Genomic DNA, 23,315 nt, shown 5'->3' with positions numbered 1-23,315 from the left:
GTTATGAACCTGGAACCATATTTACTGGCCAGAGACAGGATTGCAGGATATTTTACTAAACATGTGGGAATTTTAATCCGGATACAATTCACCCATGTGAGAATGAGAGTTTTAATTTGTAATGGTTATTTAAAATTTGACACATGTGAAATGATTCTGACCAATCCTGTGTTGGATTGATCTTGGGTTAAACTTCCTGTCAGGTCCAAAGATTTATTCCTGACGCAAGTAACACATAGAAAAGGAAAATTCTGGAATTGGATACTGAAGAAAAGAGTTTAAAAAGAGAGAGCATTAAATAGAAATGATTCCCAGACCATGTGGTCATTCGATTAAAACAAAGGAAGAGTGCTGACGTCCATTTGAGAACTTTTAATCCACCCCATTTCTAACTAAGGGAGTCTATGTACAAAGAAAACCCAAGAAAGACCCCCCCAAGGGGGGTCTGGAAAGCATCATGATGAGGGCACCTGTCCATGAGATGATCACAAAGCCCCATGATGCCCAGATACTAATTTTATTGAACCTATAATGTATGTAATCTATCACCATTCTGATTGGATTGTGTCCAGCCGGGATGGGCTGTGTAACTGGATAAGAATTGATGATATTCTGTGTTGGGTGGAGTTACACATGGTCAGCCCCTGTGGCTTCTCCCCGCTGGCCTTGCTCAATAAACTGTTTGTCGATTGAATCAGGCACAACACATTGGGTACATTACCACTTCATCCTTGGGAGTGGCCTGATAGGCCGTGGTCCAGTCTAAATGTGGCCTTTGGGGGGCCTTTCATGAATCACATGTGTTTGGTCATTGTAAATGTGCATTCAAAATGGTTGGAAGCACAGATCATGAGTAATATTCCAGCTCCTGTGACAATAGAGAAGCTCTGTCAAATTTTCACAAGCCCTGGGTTACCAGATTGGCTTGTTTCAGATAACAACACTCTGTTTACAAATGAGGTGTTTCAGGAATTCCTGTAAAGGAATGGTCTACGTCATGTGCGTACTGCACCATTTCATCTGGCTACAAATGGTCTTCATGATGTGGAGATGCTGGCGTTGGACTGGGGTAAACACAGTCAGAAGTTTAACAACAACAGGTTAAAGTCCAATAGGTTTATTTGTTAGCAAATGCATTTGTTAGCTCGTGGCATTTGCTAACAAATGAACCTGTTGGACTTTAACCTGGTGTTGTTAAACTTCTTACTGTACAAATGGTCTCGCAGAAAGAGCTGTTCAAAGTCTGAAGGAGGGATTGAAAAGAATGGCAGGCGATACTTTAGGAACAAGCTCTCAAGATTTTTGTTCCAGTTTCGCATCACACCACAATCCACAACCGGACTCTCCTGTGGAATTTTTTGGTCGAAGGTTGAAGTCTCATCTGGATCTGCTTCATCCAGATCTCAGAGCAAAAGTGAGCAGGAGACAAGAGAAGCAGAAGGAGGGACACGACTGCCACGCCAAAGAGAGGCAGTTCAAACCGGGTGATCAGGTTTACATCAGAAACTTTGGGAGTAACCAAAGGTGGTTACCGGGAATAATTTTAAACCAAAGTGGTCCAGTATCTTGGGTGGTGAGACTGTAAAACGGAAGAGTTGTTCGCAGACACCAAGACCATATTCGCTTGCGGTGTGACCCCGAGTCAGGAACAGTTTCAGAGTCAGCAACCATTACTGAGAACATGGCAGAGGGTCATGCTGCTGTGGATGTTCACCGGGAAATGGTTCCAGCTTTGCCAGTTGACTCTGCTGTGGGAGTGGAAGAGGAATGTTCATGTACAGATTCTCAAACTACCTCTTCACCTCCCATTCCAGAAACACCATTACAAGATTTACCAGTGGTATTGTACAGGTCGCAATGCAACCACAAAGCTCCTGACAGACTTCCGTATTGTTAAAGACATTACTTTGTTGTATTTCTGTCCTGATGGGGGATTGAAATTTAAGGGGAGGAGAAGTGTTACAGAGTGTTCTTCACAACCTCTCTCCCTTCTGAGCACGTGCAGGCTTTGGGCGGGGTTTCAGTCTGCAAGTCCAGGCTGGTTCCAATGCTCCTGTTTCCTTTTGTTTGCCAATGATTTTTAAACTTTGTTATTTATTTATATAAAGAACATCCTGCTTTTAACAATGCATTTGACTACCTTATTTGTGACTGAAGTTCCCACAATTGTAAAGCAGGAGATTAGTTAAATGGACAGCCTGAATTGAGAGACAATTAAAGAATAAATGATTCATTAATACAGATGTTAGGCTGGAAATGTAAATTTGAACACAAAAGTTTATAACGTTTAGAATTATAAAGATATAAAGAATGGTTAAAATGCTGTGAGAATTATAAAATGTTCCCTTCTGAAGCCAACAGAATAGAAAAAACAGATAACAAGACTTGTTAGGATGGCCTGGTGGCACACTGGTTAGCTCTGCTGCCTCACAGCGCCAGGGACCTGGGTTTGATTCCCGGCTTGGGTGACTCTGTGGAGTTTGCACGTTGTTCCCGTGTCTGCCTGGTTTTCTTCCGGGTGCTCTGGTTTCCTCCCACAGTCTGAAAGATGTGCTGGTTAGGTGCATTGACCATGCTAAATTCTCCCTCAGTGTACCCGAACAGATGCCAGAGTTCGGTGACTGGGGGATTCTCCCAGGAACTTCATTTATTAGTGTCACAAGTCGGCTTACATTAACACTGCATTGAAGTTACTCTGAAAACCAGCATGTCTTTCGGACTGTGGGAGGAAACCGGAGCACCCGAAGGAAACCCACGCAGACACGGGGAGAATGTGCATACTGTGACCCAAGCCGGGAGTCGAACCCAGGCCCTAGTGCTGTGAGGCAGCAGTGCAAACCACTGTGCCCTACAGAGAGGTGTTGGGAGCTGTTGATTTTACAAGTTATCCATGTTTTCGGAGCCATCACTTCATGTCCTGGTCTGAAAAGGATAGAGAGAAATCTGTTCATAAGATCTTGGAGCAGAATTAGGCCATTCGGCCCATCGAATCTGCTCCGTCATTCGATCATGGCTGATGTTCCTGCCTTCTCCCCATAAAATTTCATCAGTTCATACATTCAATTGTTAAAGCTGAGCTTTCTCCTTTTACTGTTAATCGATACTTTCCTTTTTTATCTTTCTGACTTGTTACATTTCTAATGGTTAATAAACTTCCTGAATTCACCATTTAAAGTATTCTTTCGAGCCACATGGTTAAGTCACTGGAACCTGGTGTGATTGACAGTTATGGAGTTATTGTAAACAAGAGAACTTCATAAGTCTTTGTTCAAATAAATCACCATTCTCACAAATGGAATGCTATCCTTTATTATGAGAGAAATTGAACATAGAAGTAGATATTCTGCTTCAGTTATACAGGGCGTTACTGAGACTGCATCTTGAACACTGGGTGCAGCTTTGTCTCCAATTAAACAAAGGATCGTAGGATCCCTGCAGTACAGACAGAGGCCGTTCTGCCCATCGAGTCTGTACCAAACAGCATCCCACCCAGACCCTATTCCCATAACCCCACACATTTACCCTGCTAATCCCCCCGACACAAGGGTCAATTTAGCATGGCCAATCCACCTAACCCGCACATCTTTGGACTGTGGGAGGAAACCGGAGCACCCGGATGAAACCCACACAGACATGGGGAGAACATGCAAACTCCACACAGACAGTGACCCAGGGTGGAATTGAACCCGGGTCCCTGGCGTTGTGAGGCAGCAGTGCTAACCACTGTGCTGCCATGCTGTACCATTTTATAAATACCATGGAAGCAGAGGAGGTTTACTAGATTGATTCCCAATCCAGTAGTGTGAAATGTTAACTCTGTTTCTCTCTCCACAGATGCTGCCAGACCTGCTGCGTTTTTCCAGTCCTTTCTGTATTTATTTCAGATCTAACTGTAGTGGGGGGAAAAACACTATTTACTATCCAGGATAAAATAAATGTCCTTCATCAGCTTTTGTGGATCATTTCAGTGGCAATGTGCTCTCCCAGGCTCAAAGAGCATTAGCCCCACTGGAAGCAAAGTCGTGCGATCGGCCAGTCCAGCAGAAAGAATCTCTCCTACCCTTCCACTTCACCAACTATAAGAATAAACATGGTTCAGTCCTGGATGTGATTAATGGCAGGAATAACAGCAGAATCCAACCCGTCATCACTTGTGAACTTGCTGGTGTGTCCGCAGGCTAGATGACTGAGTGAATCCCTTCCCACACACACAGCAAGTGAACGGTCTCTCCCCAGTGTGAACTCGCTGGTGTATCCGCAGGTGGGATGATGTTCTAAATCTCTTTGAGCAGTGAGAGCAGCTGAACGGTCTGTCCTCAGTGTGAATGCGCTGGTGAATCATCAGTTCCCGAGAGCTTTTGAAATCACTTCCACAGTCAGAACATTTAAATGGTCTCTCATTGGTGTGAGTGAGATTGTGGTTCTGCAGGCTGGATGACTGAGTGAATCCCTTCCCACACACAGAGCAGGTGAACGGTCTCTCCCCAGTGTGAACTCGCTGGTGTGCCTGCAGGTGGGATGGCGTTCTAAATTTCTTTGCACAGTGAGAGCAGCTGAACGGTCTCTCCCCAGTGTGAATGCGCTGGTGGATAATCAGTTCCCGAGAGCTTTTGAAACCACTCCCACAGTCAGAGCATTTAAAGGGTTTCTCATTGCTGTGAGTGACTTTGTGTTTCGACAGGTTGGATAACTGCATAAATCCTTTCCCACACACCAAGCAGGTGAATGGTCTCTCTCCAGTGTGAACACGCTGGTGTTTCTGCAGATCGGGTAAATGAGCGAATCCGTTCCCACACTCAAAGCAGATGAACGCTCTTTCTCCAGTATGAACCAGCTGATGTCGCTGCAGATTATATAACCAAGTGAATCTCTGCCCACACACAGAGCAGGTGAATGGCCTCTCCCCGGTGTGACTGCGTCGATGAATTTCCAGTTTACAGGGAGCTCTGTATCTCTTCCCACAGTCCCCACATTTCCACCGTTTCTCCATGGTGCGGGTGTCCTTGTGACTCTCCAGGTTAAACAATCAGTTAAATCTCACACAGAACACGGGAACAGTCTCTCCCCGCTGTGAATGCTGCGATGTATTTTCAGGCTGTGTAACTGGTTAAAGCTCTTTCCACACTCAGTGCACTGGAACACTCTCACTCGGGTGTGTCTGTGCCTTGGTGCTTTTCCAGTCACATTGATATTAAAGGCCCGTTGATGCAGACAGAACAGAGAAACATTTCTCCTTCCAGATTCAAAGGCTGATAATATTCAGGTCCGATGAATTGAGTGAGGGTGTCGGATGCTGATGTGATGTTTGTTTCAAGATTTTGGTCTGTCAATCCTCACCTTCTCATATCCTGTAAACGAGTTTGAAAAATTCATCAATGTCAGCACAGGATAGAAATTCAGAACAGACAATTCTAGTTTCTATGGAACATTCTTTCCTCTCCCATTCCCCAAAAGCTGTAAATCTCCATCCCACACACTCTCCCTCCATTCTCACTCTGCTGTATCTAATATTCACCCTCCCAATTCTCCTGAAGGTGCTGATTGAGGCTGATTGACAGATCCATGCTCACTGCTTCCTGTCCTGGACACAGAGAGCTGGAAATCTCCATGCTGGCTGCCAGACAGATATATGTCTATCTGACTGGACTAACAAACATAGAAACCCTACAGTGCAGAAAGAGGCCATTTGGCCCATCGGGTCTGCACCGATCACAATCCCACCCAGGCCGTACCCCTATATCTCTACATATTTCCCTGTTAATCCCTCTAACCTACACATCTCAGGACACTAAGGGGCATTTTTTAGCATGGCCAATCAACCTAACCCGCACATCTTTGGACTGTGGGAGGAAACCGGAGCACCCGGAGGAAACCCACACAGACACGAAGAGAATGTGCAAACTCCACACAGACAGTGACCCAACCCGGGAATCGAACCCAGGTCCCTGGAGCTGTGAAGCAGCAGTGCTAACCACTGTGCTACCGTGCCACCCCATAAATGTTTCTGCCCGGTTTCGAACCAGGGACCTTTCGCGTGTGAGGCGAACTTGATAACCACTGCACTACAATGTGTGGAATGTACAGACTGGATTCACTTCCTTTCCCTTCAGTTGCTGCAAGTTCCCAATTTCCCCCAGAATGAGAAAAGAAATGGAAAGGGGGAGAAAAGAAAGTGTTTTACTCACAGATGTGGGCCTCTTTTAAGGTAAAAGAAGCGGCTTTGCATTGCCCAGGAATTGAACCCAGGCCTCCCGGGTGGCAGGCGAGAATTCTACCACTGAACCACCAATGCACAGGGCAGTGAAAGCTGCTCAGTTCTTTCAACCAGTGCTTTCACATGCAAAGAAATGTTGATGATTTGCAGCAGCAAATTCAATGCTGCTAACACACACACACAACAACACTGTTGGTTTCTTTTTGTTTATTACAAATACGTTAATGCAAAACAGTTACAAATACACAAAGAACAAATGTGAAAAAATACATTACCAATGGCTAACGCCATCCATTTATCAGTTACTACCTTCCATTTCGGAAGGGTTCATCGTCAATTCCAGTTTTCCAGGGCATTGCCCTCAAAATACACCTCCATTTACAAATCATAATCTACAAATCTACAAACATTAACACAACACTACAACTGTACACAACAAAAAAATAAACACTGAAGCATCAGGGCACCGTCCCCTGGGTTTTTCCCCTGCCGGGGGATGCAACCCTCCAGAGGTACTCAGGTCCGGGGGTTCCACCTGACGGATGTTCGACTGGAGGCGGGGGGACAGGAAAACCACCCCGAACCTACTCAATCCGGACTGCCTTCCGGATTATTCGGCTGGGGCGGTGGGAAAAGCTCTCCGGGATACTCAATTCGGCCTGCCTTCCCAATTTTTCTCCCGGAGAACAAAACCCCCCCGGTGTTACCCCTCTGGGTGCCCCGGACACTTTCCCCAACTGGATGTCACACCCCCCGGGGGTCACTCTATCCAGGGGGGGGGGGGGGGGATACCCCCCAGGCCACAAACAATGCAAAGATTTTCCGTTGGTTAGTACAAACACGATATTACAAAACAATTACAAATGAACAAAGAACAAATCTGAAAAATACATTACCGATGGCTAACACCATCCATTTATCAATTACTACCTTCCATTTCGGAAGGGTTCATCATCAATTACAGTTTTCCAGGGCATTGCCCTCAAAATACACCTCCATTTACAAATCATAATCTACAAATCTACAAACATTAACACAACACTACAACTATACACAACAAAAAATAAACACTGAAGCATAAGGGCACCGTCCCCTGGGTTTGTCCACCTGCCGGGGGATGCAACCCTCCAGTGGTACTCATATCCGGGGGTTACACCTTACGGATGTTCAGCCGGAGGGGGGAAATGGGGGAAACCACCCCGCCTACTCAATCCGGAATCCCTTCCGGAATTTCAGCCGGGGCGGTGGGAGAGTCTCTCCAGGGTACTCAGTTCGGGCCTGCCTTCCCAATTTTTCTCCCGGAGAATAAAAATCCCTCTGGTGTTACTATGTCCGGGGCTTCACCACCCAGAACTTTCCCCAAGTGGATGTCACCCCCCCCGGGTGTGACTTTATCCAGGGGGGGATGCCCCCCAGGCCACAAATAACGCAAGAAAATAGACGGGGGCCGGAACAAACCACCAACTATCATAACAGGAAAACCACATATTACAATAACAAACAATCCCTGAACAACCATACAATTGTGAAACATTTCGGAGGCACCGCCTTCCAGAGCTTCGCCCATCAACATTCCACCGTCCGAAGTCGACAACGCTCAACTACAGTCCTCCAAAGTCCACCACTCCGGGCCAGATCTTCCAAAATCACACCCACTGGGGCTGCACCGTCTGGGGTCACACCTTCCGCGGCTGAACCTTCCGAAACCATAGTTCCCAAATGGCTCCTCCCTGGCCTGGGTCCTCCGAGATTGCATCTACCTGGGCCACGCCCTTCAAGGCACAGGAATCCCAGCGAGAGCAGCATTCAACAAGCCCCAGCCGAAACAAAAAGTTCTTGCACAAGTCACGAACCCAAGCACTTGAAACAGAAACTTCACGCCGACCAAGGCGTTCCTCCCAGCGGCCACATTTCCAAAAGCTCACCGCAAGGCGCGCATTAAGCCCGCCTTGAACTCCTTATCCTCTGCCCGCCCCCTGCCTGGAGCACACTATACTGGCCAACACGCAAAGCGAACGGCCAATATGGTGGACTGGCTGGACAATCCAATCTTTCCCACTCACAGATGTTGGCCACAGGAGGGAGTTTCAGTCTATCTGAAGATCAATCTTCATTCACACAAAGCCCGCGCTCTGATTGGGTGGAAGACCAGAGTCCTTCCGGTCCTCCAACTCTTCCCATTGGTCAACACCTCAGCATGAAGATCAGAGGGTGGGTTCTCCCCCGCACATGCGCAGCTTCCCCTCTCCCTCGCACATTTGCAGTCCCGGGCCGGGGAGAGGGGGAGATCCCCGAGCGGCTTCTCTGACGGAGCCGTCAGCCGGTGCCTGGAAACCTTGGTTCGATGTGGTGGAGGGGGAGGGGAACAATGGATGGGGGCGGGGCTCCTGGGTCCGCGCGCCCGGGCCTGCGCACTGGAACCCGGAGACGTCACTGCGGAGCAGAGAGATTCCTATTGGCTGATTCAGACGCTCTATCGTGGCGTCACAATGCGGACGTTGGCCAATAAGCTTCAGAGTGAAACTTCCGCCTCTGGGCAACATCTTTTCTTTTCTTTTTCTTTTCTCCCCCTTTCCATTTCTTTCCTCATTCTGGGGGAAATTGGGGACTTGCAGCAACTGAAGGGAATGAAGTGAATCTGTATATTCCACACATTTTTACTCCAGTAATGTAGACATTTATCTGTCTGGCAGCCTGCATGGAAAGTTTCAGCACTCTGCGTCCAGGGCAGGAAGCAGTGAGCATGGATCTGTCAATCACACATGAGGACGGCCTCAACCGGGATCTTGGGTTCATGTCACACTATCTGTAACCCCCACGACTTGCCTGGACTTGCAAAATCTCACTAACTGTCCTGGCTAGAGACAATACACATCTCTTTAACCTGTGCTTAACCCTCTCTCCACTCACATTGTCTGTACCTTTAAGACTTGAATACCTGTAAAGACTCGCATTCCAACCATTATTTTGAAAATTGAGTTTGTGTCTCTGTGCCCTGTTTGTGAACAGAACTCCCACTCACCTGATGAAGGGGCAGCGCTCCAAAAGCCTGTGGCTTATGCTACCAAATAAACCTGTTGGACTTTAACCTGGTGTTGTGAGACTTCTTTCCGTGCTTACCCCAGTCCAACGCCGGCATCTCCACACTCTGAGTGGAAACAGAGAGAAGTAGGAGAGGCTGGAGGTGAGGAGAGAGATTTTATACATCTACAAATCAACAGAAACTTTGACAGAATTCAAAGATGTGCGGGTTAGGTTGATTGGCCATGCTAAAAATTGCCCCTTAGAGTCCTGAGATGCGTAGGTTAGAGGGATTAGTGGGTAAAATATGTAGGGATATGGGGGAAGGGCCTGGGTGGGATTGTGGTCGGTGCAGACTCGATGGGCCGAATGGCCTCCTTCTGCACTGTAGGGTTTCTATGATTTCTATGAATTTCCAAACCCTGTGAACATCATCAGCTCCAAGTTCCTCTCCAACTCACACACCATCCTGACTTGTCTGACATCCAGTACTGAAAGAACAGAAATTTATTTCATATAAATACTGGGAAGACTGAACCCATTGTGTTCAGTCCCCACTACAACTCCACTCCCTCACCAACAACTTTATCTCTCCTCCTGGCAACTGTCTGAGGCTGAACCAGGCTGTTCACAACCAGGGTGAAATAGTTCATCCCAAGATGAGCTTCCAGCCACATGTCCACATCATCATCAAGACCACCTTCATTCATAGATGCATTAATAGTAATTAATTAACAATAATGAATAATAAAATACAGTGTGGAAGGAGGCCATTCAGCCCATCGAGCCTGCACTGACAACAATCCCATCCAGGCCCTATCCACATATTTACCTGTTAATCCCCCTGATATCAAGTGGCAATTTATCATGGCCAATCCGTCGAACCGGCACATCTTTGGACTGTGGAAGGAAACCGGAACACCCGGAGGAAACCCACACAGACACGGGGAGAATGTAGAAACTCTGCACAGACAATGACCCGAGGCTGGAATTGAACCCGGGTCCCTGGCGCTGTTAGGCAGCTGCACTAACCACTGTGCCACCGGGCCACATGTCAGTGCCATCGCCCGACTCCAGCCCAGTCTCAGCTCATCTGGAACCCTCACCCATTCCATTGTGACGTCACACTATCACCCATTCCATTGTGACATCACACTCGCACCCATTCCATTGTGATGTCACACTCTCACCCATTCCATTGTGATGTCACACTCACCCATTCCATTGTGACGTCACACCCTCACCCATTCCATTGTGACGTCACACTCTCACCCATTCCATTGTGACGTCAGGGCTTCACTCTCCGATCACAATCCCTGCCGGCCTCCCACATGCAGCCTCAATGGCGGCAGTCAGCCCGGGTCTAACACTACAAGCTGCCGCTCCATTTGGTACAAAGGGGGGGACCGGGAAGTTCATTTCCGGGGTTTGGGTTTGAACAACATGTTCACAAAGTCTCTCCACCCACCCGCCACATTTATCATTCCCCGCACGCCGCCCTCTACCTCGTATTGATCTCGCTTCCGAGTAAAAACCATCCGTCTGTCCGTCGCCATTACCCGCACTGCGCATGCTTCAGGTCCCGCCCCTCGTTCACTCCGATTGGTTGGAGGACCAGCCGCTCCCTTCTCGGTCCCCCAGTCCTGCCCCCTCTTCCTATTGGACCGGAGCTGCCGTCAATCAGTCCCCGGGCATTGTGATGTGGAGCATGCGCAGTGTCATTGCTGTCCTTGGCGCTTGTTTGTCCCGGAGAAGCGGAGTCAGCGTTAGGCGGTGGCTGGGAGGATTTGGAAACACTTTGTGGATCCGCAAACCCTTCAGAATCATTGTCAGCTCCCTGGTTTGCAGCTGCGGGGCTTCTCCCTCCCTCCCTCCCGGGAACAGGCCCAGGTTAACGGCCCCATCCTGGCTCAGCCACTGGAGGATGGTTCACATCAGAGGATGGGGGAGGGGGACAATAAATAAGAGGTTACACTTTGGCCTCAAATCAATGAGGACTCTGATCTCTGGGAAGGAAGGAAACCCTGGGAGGTGGGCGGGCAGGGTTCACAAACACCCGCTGGAGGCCCCAACACCCCCAGTAAAAAGCTGCAGCTCCCGAGTTTGCAGCTTTTTCCCGGGAGGGAGTTGGGGAAGTTTTGTGGAGACAATTCCCGGCTGGTTCAGTTAGTGGTTCCTGGAGCTCAGAAACCCCGAGTTAGAATCCTGAACCCCACAGTGAGTGGTTGTTTTATTAAATACGTTTTATTTATTCATCATCTGTTGAAGAAAATATTAATTTGTTTTGAAAAATCATTTTATAGCATTTGTGAAAATACCCATTAAAATAGCAATTCTCCCAAAGTATTTCATAGAATCCCTACAGTGCTGAAGGAGGTTATTCGGCCCATCGAGTCTGCACCAACAACAATCCCACCTCGGCCCTGTTCCCGTAACCCCACATATGTAACCTGCTAATCCCTCTAACCTACTCATCCCAGGACACGAAGAGGCAATTTAGCATGGCCAATGCACCTAACTGGCACATCTTTGGATGATGGGAGGAAACCGGAGCATCTAGAGAAAACGCACGCCGACATGGGAAGAACGGGCAGACTCCACACAGACAGTGACCCAAGTTGGGAATCGAACCCAGGTCCCTGGAGCTGTGAGGCAGCAGTGCTAACCACTGTGCCGCCTACATTGCTGATGAGAATTTTAATTTACTGACTTGGGAATTAGTTCTCGGGAATAGTCATTCTGAAAATGACCATGAGAATGTGTTTTTAATTTACCACATAATGCCAGATTTCAGTTTGCATTTCAAAATTGAATTGAGAATGTCTGGGAGCAAATGGTGAAATGAGGTTTGAGACACCAGCTGCAATTATTTTCTGTGACTGATGATACCTTTGTGCCTGTGCAGGAGGTAATTCCGCTGCTGTTGTGGCACAAACAAAATGGAGCCTTTCCTCGGAACAGGCCCATGTTAATGGTCACTGTGGTGTTTCATTGGTGAGCAGAGCACATGTGCCCATTGTGGTAACAACAGAGTCAGTGGGGCTGCACGTCCCCTGACTTGGAAGGAAAATAATTGACTCCTTGATTGTACTCTCAATCTGCACATGGTCTGGAGGACTGAATCCAGCTGGAGGGAGAGGGAGCTGAGCTCAGAGTGGAGATGGGGCAATGAGTTTGATTTCAGCTCAGGGACAAGAGAGAGTGTGGGATGGGGATTACAGCTCAAGATAAATAAGATGGAGAAATGTTTCGTGGAAACTGAAATTGTCAGTTCTGAAGTAGTTTTTTAAAACTCTTTTTGCAGGGAACTAGAAGAGGAGGATTCACAGACATTCGATTCATCATGACCTGCTTTTGACAGTGATTGCTTATGATTGCTTTTGACAGTGGAGGGAGAAATAGTTCCCTGTTTTGTCAGTGGAAGAAATTTTCAAAATTTAATGTGACAGAAAAAGAACTGAGACACACACACACACACCCAAGTGAGAGCGCTCCAGTGAACTGACTGTGGATAGAGCTTTAACCAGTTACACAGCCTGAAAAACACCACACCATTCACAGTGGGGAGAAACCATACATGTGGTCTGTATGTGGATGAGGCTTCAACTAATCAACCAACCTGGAGAGACAGAAGGACACCAGCACCATGGACAAACCGTGGAAATGTTAGGATTGTGGTAAAGGGTTCAATTATCCATCCCGGTTGGAAATCCATCGATACGGTCACATTGGGGCTGGGAAAATGGAGAAACCATGGAAATGTGATGATTGTGGGAAAGGATTCAATTATCCGTACTTGCTGGAAAACCATAGACACAGTCACACTGGAGAGAGGCCATTCATCTGTTCTGTGTGTGGGAAAGGATTCACTACCTCATCCCACCTGCTGTTACACCAGCGAATTCACACTGAGGAGAGGCCGTTCAGCTGCTCCACCTGTGGAAAGGGGTTCTCATGTTCATCCAACCTCAGTGCACAGCAGCGAGTTCACACTGGGGAGAGATCGTTCACCGGCTCCTTGTGTGGGAAGGATTTTGCTGGGCCATCCGGTCTTTGGTCACACCAGCGAATTCACACAGGAGAGAAGCCATTCACCTGTTCTGTGTGTGGTAAGAGATTCACTCTGTCATCTAACCTGCTGTCACACCAGCGAGTTCACACAGAGGAGAGACCGTTCAGCTGCACTTCCTGCGGAAAGAGGTTCAGGTCTTCATCCAACCTCAGTGCACACAAGCGAGTTCACACTGGGGAAAGGCCGTTCACCTGTTCCACGTGTGGGAGGGAATTCACCAATTCATCCGGCCTCCTGTCACATCAGCGAATTCACACTGAGGAGAAGCCATTTATTTGCACAGACTGTGGAAAGAGTTTCAGGCAGTTATCAATCCTCACTGCTCATCAACGGACTCACACTGGGGAGAGACCATTCACTTGCTCCATGTGTGGGAAGGGATTCACTCAGTCTGGCAGCCTGCATTTACATGAGCTCAGCCACACTGGGGAGAGGCCATTCACCTGCTCTGTGTGTGGGAAGGGATACACTCGGTCATCCCACTTGCTGACACATCTGCAAGTTCACAATTGTCAGCAGGAGTTGGATTTTGCTATTACTGCAGCTGTTAATCACATCCAAGATTGATAGTCTGACGATATTTGGTTTGTTTTTGCTGACATTAACAATCGCTACAACTGGCTGAAGTTTAATATTCTGAAATGTCACTGATTTTCAGGGCTGCTGTGTCCTTTTTTGACAGCACCATATGTGATTTTTTTAATTCAGGAACTCTCAACAGGACCCGGCACTGCACTGGCAAAGATATTCATAGTAAGAGATTGAACAACACCAGGTTAAAGTCCAACAGGTTTATTTGGTAGCAAATACCATTAGCTTTCGGAGCGCTGCTCCTTCGTCAGATGGAGTGGAAATCTGCTCTCAAGCAGGGCACAAAGACACGGAAATCAAGTTACAGAATACTGAGTAGAATGCGAATCTCTACAGCCAACCAGGTCTTAAAGATACAGACAATGTGAGTGGAGGGAGCATTAAGCACAGGTTAAAGAGATGGAGGGAGCATTAAGCACAGGTTAAAGAGATGTGTATTGTCTCCAGACAGGACAGCCAGTGAGATTTTGCAAGTCCAGGCAAGCTGTGGGGGTTACTGATAGTGTGAGATAAACCCAAGTTCCTGGTTTAGGCCGTCCTCATGTGCGGAACTTGGCTATCAGTTTCTGCTCAGCGACTCTGCGTTGTCGTGTGTCGTGAAGGCCGCCTTGGAGAACGCTTACCCGAAGATCAGAGGCTGAATGCCCGTGACCGCTGAAGTGCTCCCCCACAGGAAGAGAACAGTCTTGCCTGGTGATTGTCGAGCGGTGTTCATTCATCCGTTGTCATTGCGTCTGCATGGTGCTGGCAGCTAATTAGTGGAAAGTATCACTCGTGTAACCACGACATAGTCGCAGAATGAAACAGATTAGTGTTCCCTCTGTATTGTGCAGCCTTGTGATTGTGCTAAAGGCCATCACTTTCAGATCTGAAAAGTGCCTGGGTCAAGGTCAAATTACCCCAGAAAGCGACATTTTCTCTCTAATCTGAAGCAACAGGTGAAGCAAATCATTTCACACTGAAACACATCTTCAATGTTGCGGTAGTTTGTTCCGTTACATACTTGGTGGTCACGTGACTCTGGTTGCAGCATTCCTGAGCCTCATTGGAGGGATTCCTCACATGAGCCGAGTTTGAGGAGAGTATCTCTGGCCTCCAGTGATGCAGCCGCTGAATCTATTCCTGGAAAAAACACATTTGGAATATTGTGATAATGCTGTCTGAATCCATCAGGACAATTTTGTATTCAAGTGTGGGGGGGATAATGTTCACTGTTTTATATTCGGGTCTGGGGGGGATAATGTTCACTGTTTTATATTCGGGTCTGCGGGGGGATAATGTTCACTGTTTTATATTCGGGTCTGGGGGGGATAATGTTCACTGTTTTATATTCGGGTCTGGGGGGGTAATGTTCACTGTTTTATATTCGGGTCTGGGGGATAATGTTCACTGATTTATATTCGGATCTGGGCGATAATGTTCACAGTTTTATATTCGGGTCTGGGGGGGATAATGTTCATTGTTTTATATTCGGGTCTGGGGGGGATAATGTTCTCAGTTTTACATTCAGGTCTGGGGATAATGTTCACTGTTTTACATTCAGGTCTGGGGGATAATGTTCACTGTTTTATATTCGGGTCTGGGGGATAATGTTCATTGTTATATATTGGGGTCTGGGGGGGATAATGTTCACTGTTTTATATTCGGGTCTGGGGGATAATGTTCACTGTTTTATATTGGGGTCTGGGGGGATAATGTTCATTGTTGTATATTTGGGTCTGGGGGGATAATGTTCACTGTTTTATATTCGGGTCTGGGGGATAATGTTCACTGTTTTATATTCGGGTCTGGGGGGGATAATGTTCACTGTTTTATATTCGGGTCTGGGGGGGATAATGTTCACTGTTTTATATTCGGGTCTGGGGGATAATGTTCACTGTTTTATATTCGGGTCTGCGGGGGGATATTGTTCACTGTTTTATATTCGGGTCTGGGGGAGATAATGTTCACTGTTTTATATTCGGGTCTGGGGGGATAATGTTCACTGTTTTATATTCGGGTCTGGGGGGGATAATGTTCACTGTTTTATATTCGGGTCTGGGGGAGATAATGTTCACTGTTTTATATTCGGGTCTGGGGGATAATGTTCACTGTTTTATATTCGGGTCTGGGGGGATAATGTTCACTGTTTTATATTCAGGTCTGGGGGGGATAATGTTCACTGTTTTATATTCGGGTCTGGGGGGGATAATGTTCACTGTTTTATATTCGGGTCTGGGGGGGATAATGTTCACTGTTTTATATTCGGGTCTGGGGGATAATGTTCACTGTTTTATATTCGGGTCTGGGGGGGATAATGTTCACTGTTTTATATTCGGGTCTGGGGGGGATAATGTTCACTGTTTTATATTCGGGTCGGGGGGGGGTAATGTTCACTGTTTTACATTCGGGACTGGGGGGATAATGTTCATTGTTTTATATTTGGGTCTGGGGGGGATAATGTTCACTGTTTTATATTCGGGTCTGGGGGGGATAATGTTCACTGTTTTATATTCGGGTCTGGGGGATAATGTTCACTGTTTTATATTTGGGTCTGGGGGATAATGTTCACTGTTTTACATTCGGGTCTGGGGGATAATGTTCACTGTTTTATATTCTGGTCTGGGGGAGATAATGTTCACTGTTTTATATTCGGGTCTGGGGGGGATAATGTTCACTGTTTTATATTCGGGTCGAGGGGATAATGTTCATTGTTTTATATTCGGGTCTGGGGGCGGGGGAGATAATGTTCACTGTTTTATATTTGGGTCTGGGGGGGGATAATGTTCACTGTTTTATATTCAGGTCTGGGGGAGATAATGTTCACTGTTTTATATTTGGGTCTGGGGGGGGATAATGTTCACTGTTTTATATTCGGGTCTGGGGGATAATGTTCACTGTTTTATATTCGGGTCTGGGGGAGATAATGTTCACTGTTTTATATTTGGGTCTGGGGGATAATGTTCACTGTTTTATATTTTGGTCTGGGGGATAATGTTCACTGGTTTATATTCGGGTCTGGGAAATAATGTTCACTGTTTTATATTCGGGTCTGGGGGATAATGTTCACTGTTTTATATTCGGGTTTGGGGGGGATAATGTTCACTGTTTTATATTCGGGTCTGGGGGGATAATGTTCACTGTTTTATATTCGGGTCTGGGAGATAATGTTCACTGTTTTATATTCGGGTCTGGGGGATAATGTTCACTGTTTTATATTCGGGTCTGGGGGATAATGTTCACTGTTTTATATTCGGGTCTGGGGGGATAATGTTCACTGTTTTATATTCGGGTCTGGGGGGGATAATGTTCATTGTTTTATATTCGGGTCTGGGGGGGATAATGTTCACTGTTTTATATTCGGGTCTGGGGGGGATAATGTTCACTGTTTTATATTTGGGTCTGGGAGATAATGTTCACTGTTTTATATTCGGGTCTGGGGGGGATAATGTTCACTGTTTTATATTCGGGTCTGGGGGGGATAATGTTCACTGTTTTATATTTGGGTCTGGGGGGGATAATGTTCACTGTTTTATATTCGGGTCTGGGGGATAATGTTCACTGTTTTATATTCGGGTCTGGGGGGGATAATGTTCACTGTTTTATATTCGGGTCTGGGGGATAATGTTCATTGTCTGGGGTTTGTTCGCTCGGGTTGATTCTGCCTACGGTGCATTCTCAGTTGTCAGAGCTCTCATTAAAAGCCCTAATTTCCAGTCAGTGACTGAGTTGTCTCTGATGGGATGGAGAATCAGAGTGGGGGTAATGTGCTTCATGGACAGCGATGGGTTGGAATGAGTATAAAATAAACCCGCACTACACCAGGTAATTGTGAGAACATTAAAACCATCACAAAAATCATAGCATCATGTTGGAAAACAGAATACTTCGGCTCAATGTTTGATCAATTTTGTTTGATTCAATATTTTGAGTGGCTTGTTGAATTGCTGGTTATTTGTAACGGCAACTCAGCACCATCATTTTGACCATAAACTCGGCCCCGGTGACTGCTGCATTTTTCCAGCACCTTCTGTTTTAATTTTAAGTGGAACCTTAATATCTGCTTAGTACACAGGCCAATTTATCTTTCCAGGGGTGAGTGTGTCTGAGAGGTATGCAATTGGAAAACATTTTCTATTCATCTCCTATATTGCTGCAGTATATATCCACTATTCTCGCTCTGCCAGCAGGGCTGTGGGATTAATTGGATGGATCTTAAGACAGCCCGACTGGGCAGGATGAGCCAAATGGTTTCCATCTGTGATGTATCATTCCATAAAACAGAATATTCAGCATCAGGAGAAAGAAAGTGAAAGAAACCAGTCTCTGTGGGATTTACCCAACCAGTGTGAGCACCTTCAGGAGAGCAAAGAGAGAGGAGGAAACCAGTGGGAAAAGGTTTTTAAAACTCGGGGTATTCCCACAGGAGAACACTGGTTTAAATCAATTTTAGAAATAGAGAATGGCAGCGCACAACTTCCGAGGAATGCATTTTTAAAAATTATTTGATCTTAATTGCACAAGATAATTTTCTATTATTGTCTTTGACAATGACGCCGTTAATTCCCAGGTGCCCCTGCGGGTATGAAAGTGTCCTATTCATTCCACAGGAGCCCATTGCGCAGGCGCAGTGCTATATCTGGAGCGTGCGCAGTGTCACTTTGCTCGGAGCCCTGTGAGTGCGGGAGACGCTCTTTTCAGTGGGTGAGTCGGTGGGGCTGCGGGAGAAATGGAGTCGGGGTCGGGGTAGGGGGGGAGCTATGGCTTCACAAACATCCGCTGTAGGCCGCACGACCCGAATAAGACACTGCAGGCCCGTGGTTTACAGCTCCCAGGCTTTTATCCCGGGAACAGGCCCCGGTGAACGGCCACCATTTTGTTTTAGCGGAGACGGAGCGCATGCGCTGCTGTCGGTGACGGGTCACAATGGGCGTGGTTTCAGGGGCTGGTTCAGAACCTCTGTCTTCAGAGGGACAATAGGGAGCAGGGCGCATGCGCAGCTATCCAAGTACATCGGAATAAGAATTCGGAACAGGAGCCAGTCATTCGGCCCATCGAGCCTGCTGCATCATTCAATAAGATCATGTCTACTTTGCTCCTCCACCCCGTCCATGCCCTTGACTTTCTTGTGGATCAAAACCTCAGCTTTGAATATATTCAATGACCTGCCTCCAATCCTCACTGGTGAAGACAGAGTTCCAAAGATCAACAACCCGCTGAGAGAAAAGATCTCTCTTCATCTTAAATTTGAGATCCTTTATTTTTACTTGATTTCCACACCAGAGGAAACATCCTCTCAGCATCTACCTTGTCAAGCACCTTATATCATATGAATCATAGAATCCCTACAGTGCAGAAGGAGGCCATTCGGCCCATCGAGTCTGTACAAACCACAATCCCACACAGGCCCCATCCCCGCAACCCCATGCATTTGACACTAGGGTCAATTTAGCACAGCCAATCCAGTCTTTGGACTGTGGGAGGAAACCGGAACACCTGGAGGAAACCCACGCAGACATGGGGAGAATGTGCAAACTCCATCCAGACAGTGACGCAAGGCCGGAATTGAACCGGGGACCCTGGCGCTGTGAGGCAGTAGTGCTAGCCACCGTGCCGCCCTTAAATTCCCAGATGTTTCATTAAGATTACTTCTCAGTCTTCTAAACTCCAAAGAGTACAGGCCCAAACTGCTCAACCTGAAAGGTAAAATTCCTCATTTCAGGAATCAACCAACTGGACCTTCTCTGAACTGCCTCCACTGCAATTTTGTCCCAGCTGAAGTAATTCTGTGCCGGGCAAGAGGAGGAGAGAATGTTTTGAATTTCTGTTCTGGACAGATGCTGATGGATTTGGAAACTCCTTTTACAGGGGGTTAGAAGGGAAAGATTTACACACAGCAAACTCAGACCAAAAGAAATGTTTGTCTGTCTTGAATTTCTAACCTTGAATTACACCGATAACTTTCCTCATTTACAGGGAGAAGATTTGAAGATTGCAACATTTTTCCTGGACACCAATCTCTCTGAGATCTTTTCAGCTGCAGCAGATTTAAAATGTGAAAACAGTGAAATTGTTTTGGGGTGAGTGTTAGTGAGCATTAATCTAAATTCAGAGCATGCTCTGATTCCATGGATCTCGGGCTATTATGACTCCTTTACCATGGATGGGGAGGCAATGGTGCAGTGATAGTGTTATTGGATTAGTAATACAGGGATCCAGGGCAATGCACTGTGAACCCTGGGTTCGAATCTCACAATGGCAAATGAAGAAATTTGAATTCAGTAAAAATCGAGAATTAGAAGTCCGTTGATGACAATTGTTGTAAAAATCCATCTGATTTAATACTGTCTTTTAAAGAAGGAAATTACCACATCCCCCAGCAATGCAAGCCACTCAGTTCAAGGGCAATGAGTTATGGGCAGTAGATGCTGACGCAGCCAACACATAGAGTCATAGAGCAATACAGCACGGGAACAGGCCCTTGGGCCCAACTGATCCATGCCAACCATGGTGCCCTCCCAGCTAGTCCCAATTGCCCATGTTTGGCTCATATCCCTCTAATCCTTTCCAATTCATGTACTTATCCAAATGAGTTTTAAATGTTTAAACCTCCTGTTTGAACCTGGCTCAACCACTTTCTCTGGCAGCTCAGTCCATGTACACACCACCCTCTGCATGAAGAAGTTGCCCCTCAGGTCCCTTTTAATCTTTCCCCTCTCACCTTAAACCCATGCCCTCGAGTTTTCAATTCCCCTCACCTGGGAAAAAGACAATGTGGGTTCATCCTATCTATGCCCCTCATTATTTAATACACCTCAATATGGTCACCCCCATATTCTCCTACGTTCGAAGGAATAAAGCCCTCGCCTGTCCAACCTCTCGCGATCACTCAGGCCCATTAGTCCCGGCAGCATCCTCATAAATCTTCTTTGCACTCTTTCCAGTTTATCAATGTCTTTCCTATCACAGGGTTACAAAAACTGTCCACAATACTCCAAGTGCAGCCTCACCAATGACTCATACAACTATAACATAATGTCCCAACTCCTATACTCAGTGCCCTGACTGATGAAGGCCAGTGTGCTAAATGCCTTCTTCACCATTCTGTCTACCTGTGACGCCACTTTCAATGAACTATGTACTTGTACTCCTGGGTTCCTCTGTTCCTCAACACTCCCCAGGGCCTTACCATTCACTGTACAAGTCCTACCCTGGTTTGACTTTCCAAAATGCAACACTCCCACTCAAGACCATAAGACATAGGAGCAGAATTAGGCCACTCGGCCCATCGAGTCTGCTCCGCCATTCAATCATGGCTGATAATTTTCTCACCCCCGTTTCCTGCCTTTTTCCCATAATCCCTGATCCCCTTATTAATCAAGAACCTATCTATCTCTGTCTTAAAGACAGTCAGTGACTCGGCCTCCACAGCCTTCTGTGGCAAAGAGTTCCACAAATTCACCACTCTCTGGCTGAAGAAATTCCTCCTTATCTCTGTTTTAAAGGATTGTCCCTTTAGCCTGAGGTTGTGCCCCTGTACTCTGTATTATCTGTACTGAAATCCATTTGCCAATCATCAGCCCACTTCTCTAACTGATCAACTGATCAAGATCCCCCTGTAATTTTTGATAACCTTCTTCACTATCAGCGATACCTCCTAATTTAGTATCGTCTGCAAACTTGCTAACCATGCTTTGTATGAATTTTTAAATGGCCATCCATTTCTCTGTTTCACCTCTGCCCTCCCTGATCAGCTCTCTGCCATTGTCTACCTTCCCCTGCCTCTAATAATGGGTGTATTTTAACTATTATTTCCGCAAGCTATGTCTTGATGAGGTTTTTCCCACTTCACAACTCTATTCACTGCTGAGTTACCAGCTTAGTCTTACAATGTTCAGGAATTGTTTCTCTTCCACTGGAGATCATTTCCCTTCCACTTCTGAGCTTATATTGACCAACAAAATCTGATATATTTTTATTCCCTGTAATTCATTCTGCCCACCCTGAAACGTTAATCTTCTTTCTGTCTAAAAGGATGGTCTCTTTCCAAATGTTCACAATTAAAGGGCAGGAGATGGCTGACATTTAAGGGCAGTAAGAAGTCTCACAACACCAGGTTAAAGTCCAACGGGTTTATTTGGTAGCAAACGCCACTAGCTTTTGGAGCGCTGCTCCTTCATCAGGTGAGTGGGAATTCTGTTCACAAACAGGGCATATAAAGACACAAACTCAATTTACAAAATAATGATTGGAATGTGAGTCTTTACAGGTAATCAAGTCTTAAAGGTACAGACAATGTGAGTGCAGGGAGCATGAAGCACAGGTTAAAGAGATGTGTATTGTCTCCAGCCAGGACAGTTAGTGAGATTTTGCAAGTCCAGGCAAGTCATGGGGGTTACAAATAGTGTGACATGAACCCAAGATCCCGGTTGAGGCCATTCTCATGTGTGCAGAACTTGGCTATTAGTCTCTGCTCAGCAACTCTGCGCTGTCGTGTGTCGTGAAGGCCACCAGCTTCCACCCTAAACACGTTAAAGAAGCCATCCCCTATTGACAAGCCCTCCGTATACACAGGATCTGCTCGGATGAGAAGGATCGCAACAGACACCTCCAGATGCTGAAAGATGCCCTCATAAGAACAGGATATGGCGCTCAACTCATCGATCGACAGTTCCGATCCGCCACAGCGAAAAACCGCACCGACCTCCTCAGAGGATGGACACGGTGGACAGAGTACCCTTCGTCGTCCAGTACTTCATCGGAGCGGAGAAGCTACGACATCTCCTCCGGAGCCTTCAACATGTCACAGATGAAGACGAACATCTCGCCAAGGCCATCCCTACACCCCCACTTCTTGCCTTCAAACAACCGCACAACCTCAAACAGACCGCAGCAAACTACCCAGCCTTAAGGAGAACAGTGACCACGACACCACACAACCCTGCCACAGCAACCGCTGCAAGACATGCCGGATCATCGACACAGATGCCATCATCTCACGTGAGAACACCATCCACCAGGTACACGGTACATACTCTTGCAACTCGGCCAAAATTGTCTACCTGATACGCTGCAGGAAAGGATGTCCCGAGGCATGGTACATTGGGGAGGCCATGCAGACCAGGCAGGGTTGTATGGTGTCGTGGTATATGTCCTGTCTGGAGACAATACACATCTCTTTAACCTGCGCTTAACGCTCTCTCCACTCACATTGTCTGCAACTTTTAAGACATGATCACCTGTAAAGACTCGCATTCCAATCATTATTTTGTAAATTGAGTTTGTGTCTTTATATGCCCTGTTTGTGAACAGAATTCCCACTCACCTGACAAAGGAGCAGCGCTCCGAAAGAGAGTGGCGTTTGCTACCAAATAAACCTGTTGGACTTTAACCTGGTGTTGTTAAACTTCTTACTGTGTTTACCCCAGTCCAACGCCG

At 46.7% G+C, this 23,315-nt stretch overlaps 1 protein-coding gene and 1 non-coding gene across 2 annotated transcripts in view; both read right to left on the bottom strand.

The window, feature by feature from the left end:
- The window catches only part of LOC144487552 (uncharacterized), a 119,737-nt gene that overhangs the window by 55,154 nt on the left and 41,268 nt on the right, over window positions 1–23,315 (bottom strand). The window contains exon 4 of the mRNA XM_078205640.1: window positions 4,160–4,423. Coding sequence (XP_078061766.1) covers window positions 4,160–4,423 — 264 coding nt within the window. The remainder of the gene's footprint in view (window positions 1–4,159; window positions 4,424–23,315) is intronic.
- Window positions 6,222–6,292, bottom strand: trnag-gcc (transfer RNA glycine (anticodon GCC)). The gene has a single exon. It is a non-coding gene; the product is annotated as a tRNA-Gly (tRNA).

Source organism: Mustelus asterias, unplaced genomic scaffold (genome assembly GCF_964213995.1).
Source record: "Mustelus asterias unplaced genomic scaffold, sMusAst1.hap1.1 HAP1_SCAFFOLD_870, whole genome shotgun sequence".
Taxonomy (NCBI): domain Eukaryota; kingdom Metazoa; phylum Chordata; class Chondrichthyes; order Carcharhiniformes; family Triakidae; genus Mustelus; species Mustelus asterias.
Note: the sequence above shows the minus strand (reverse complement) of the source record. Positions and strands in the feature narration are given on the sequence as shown.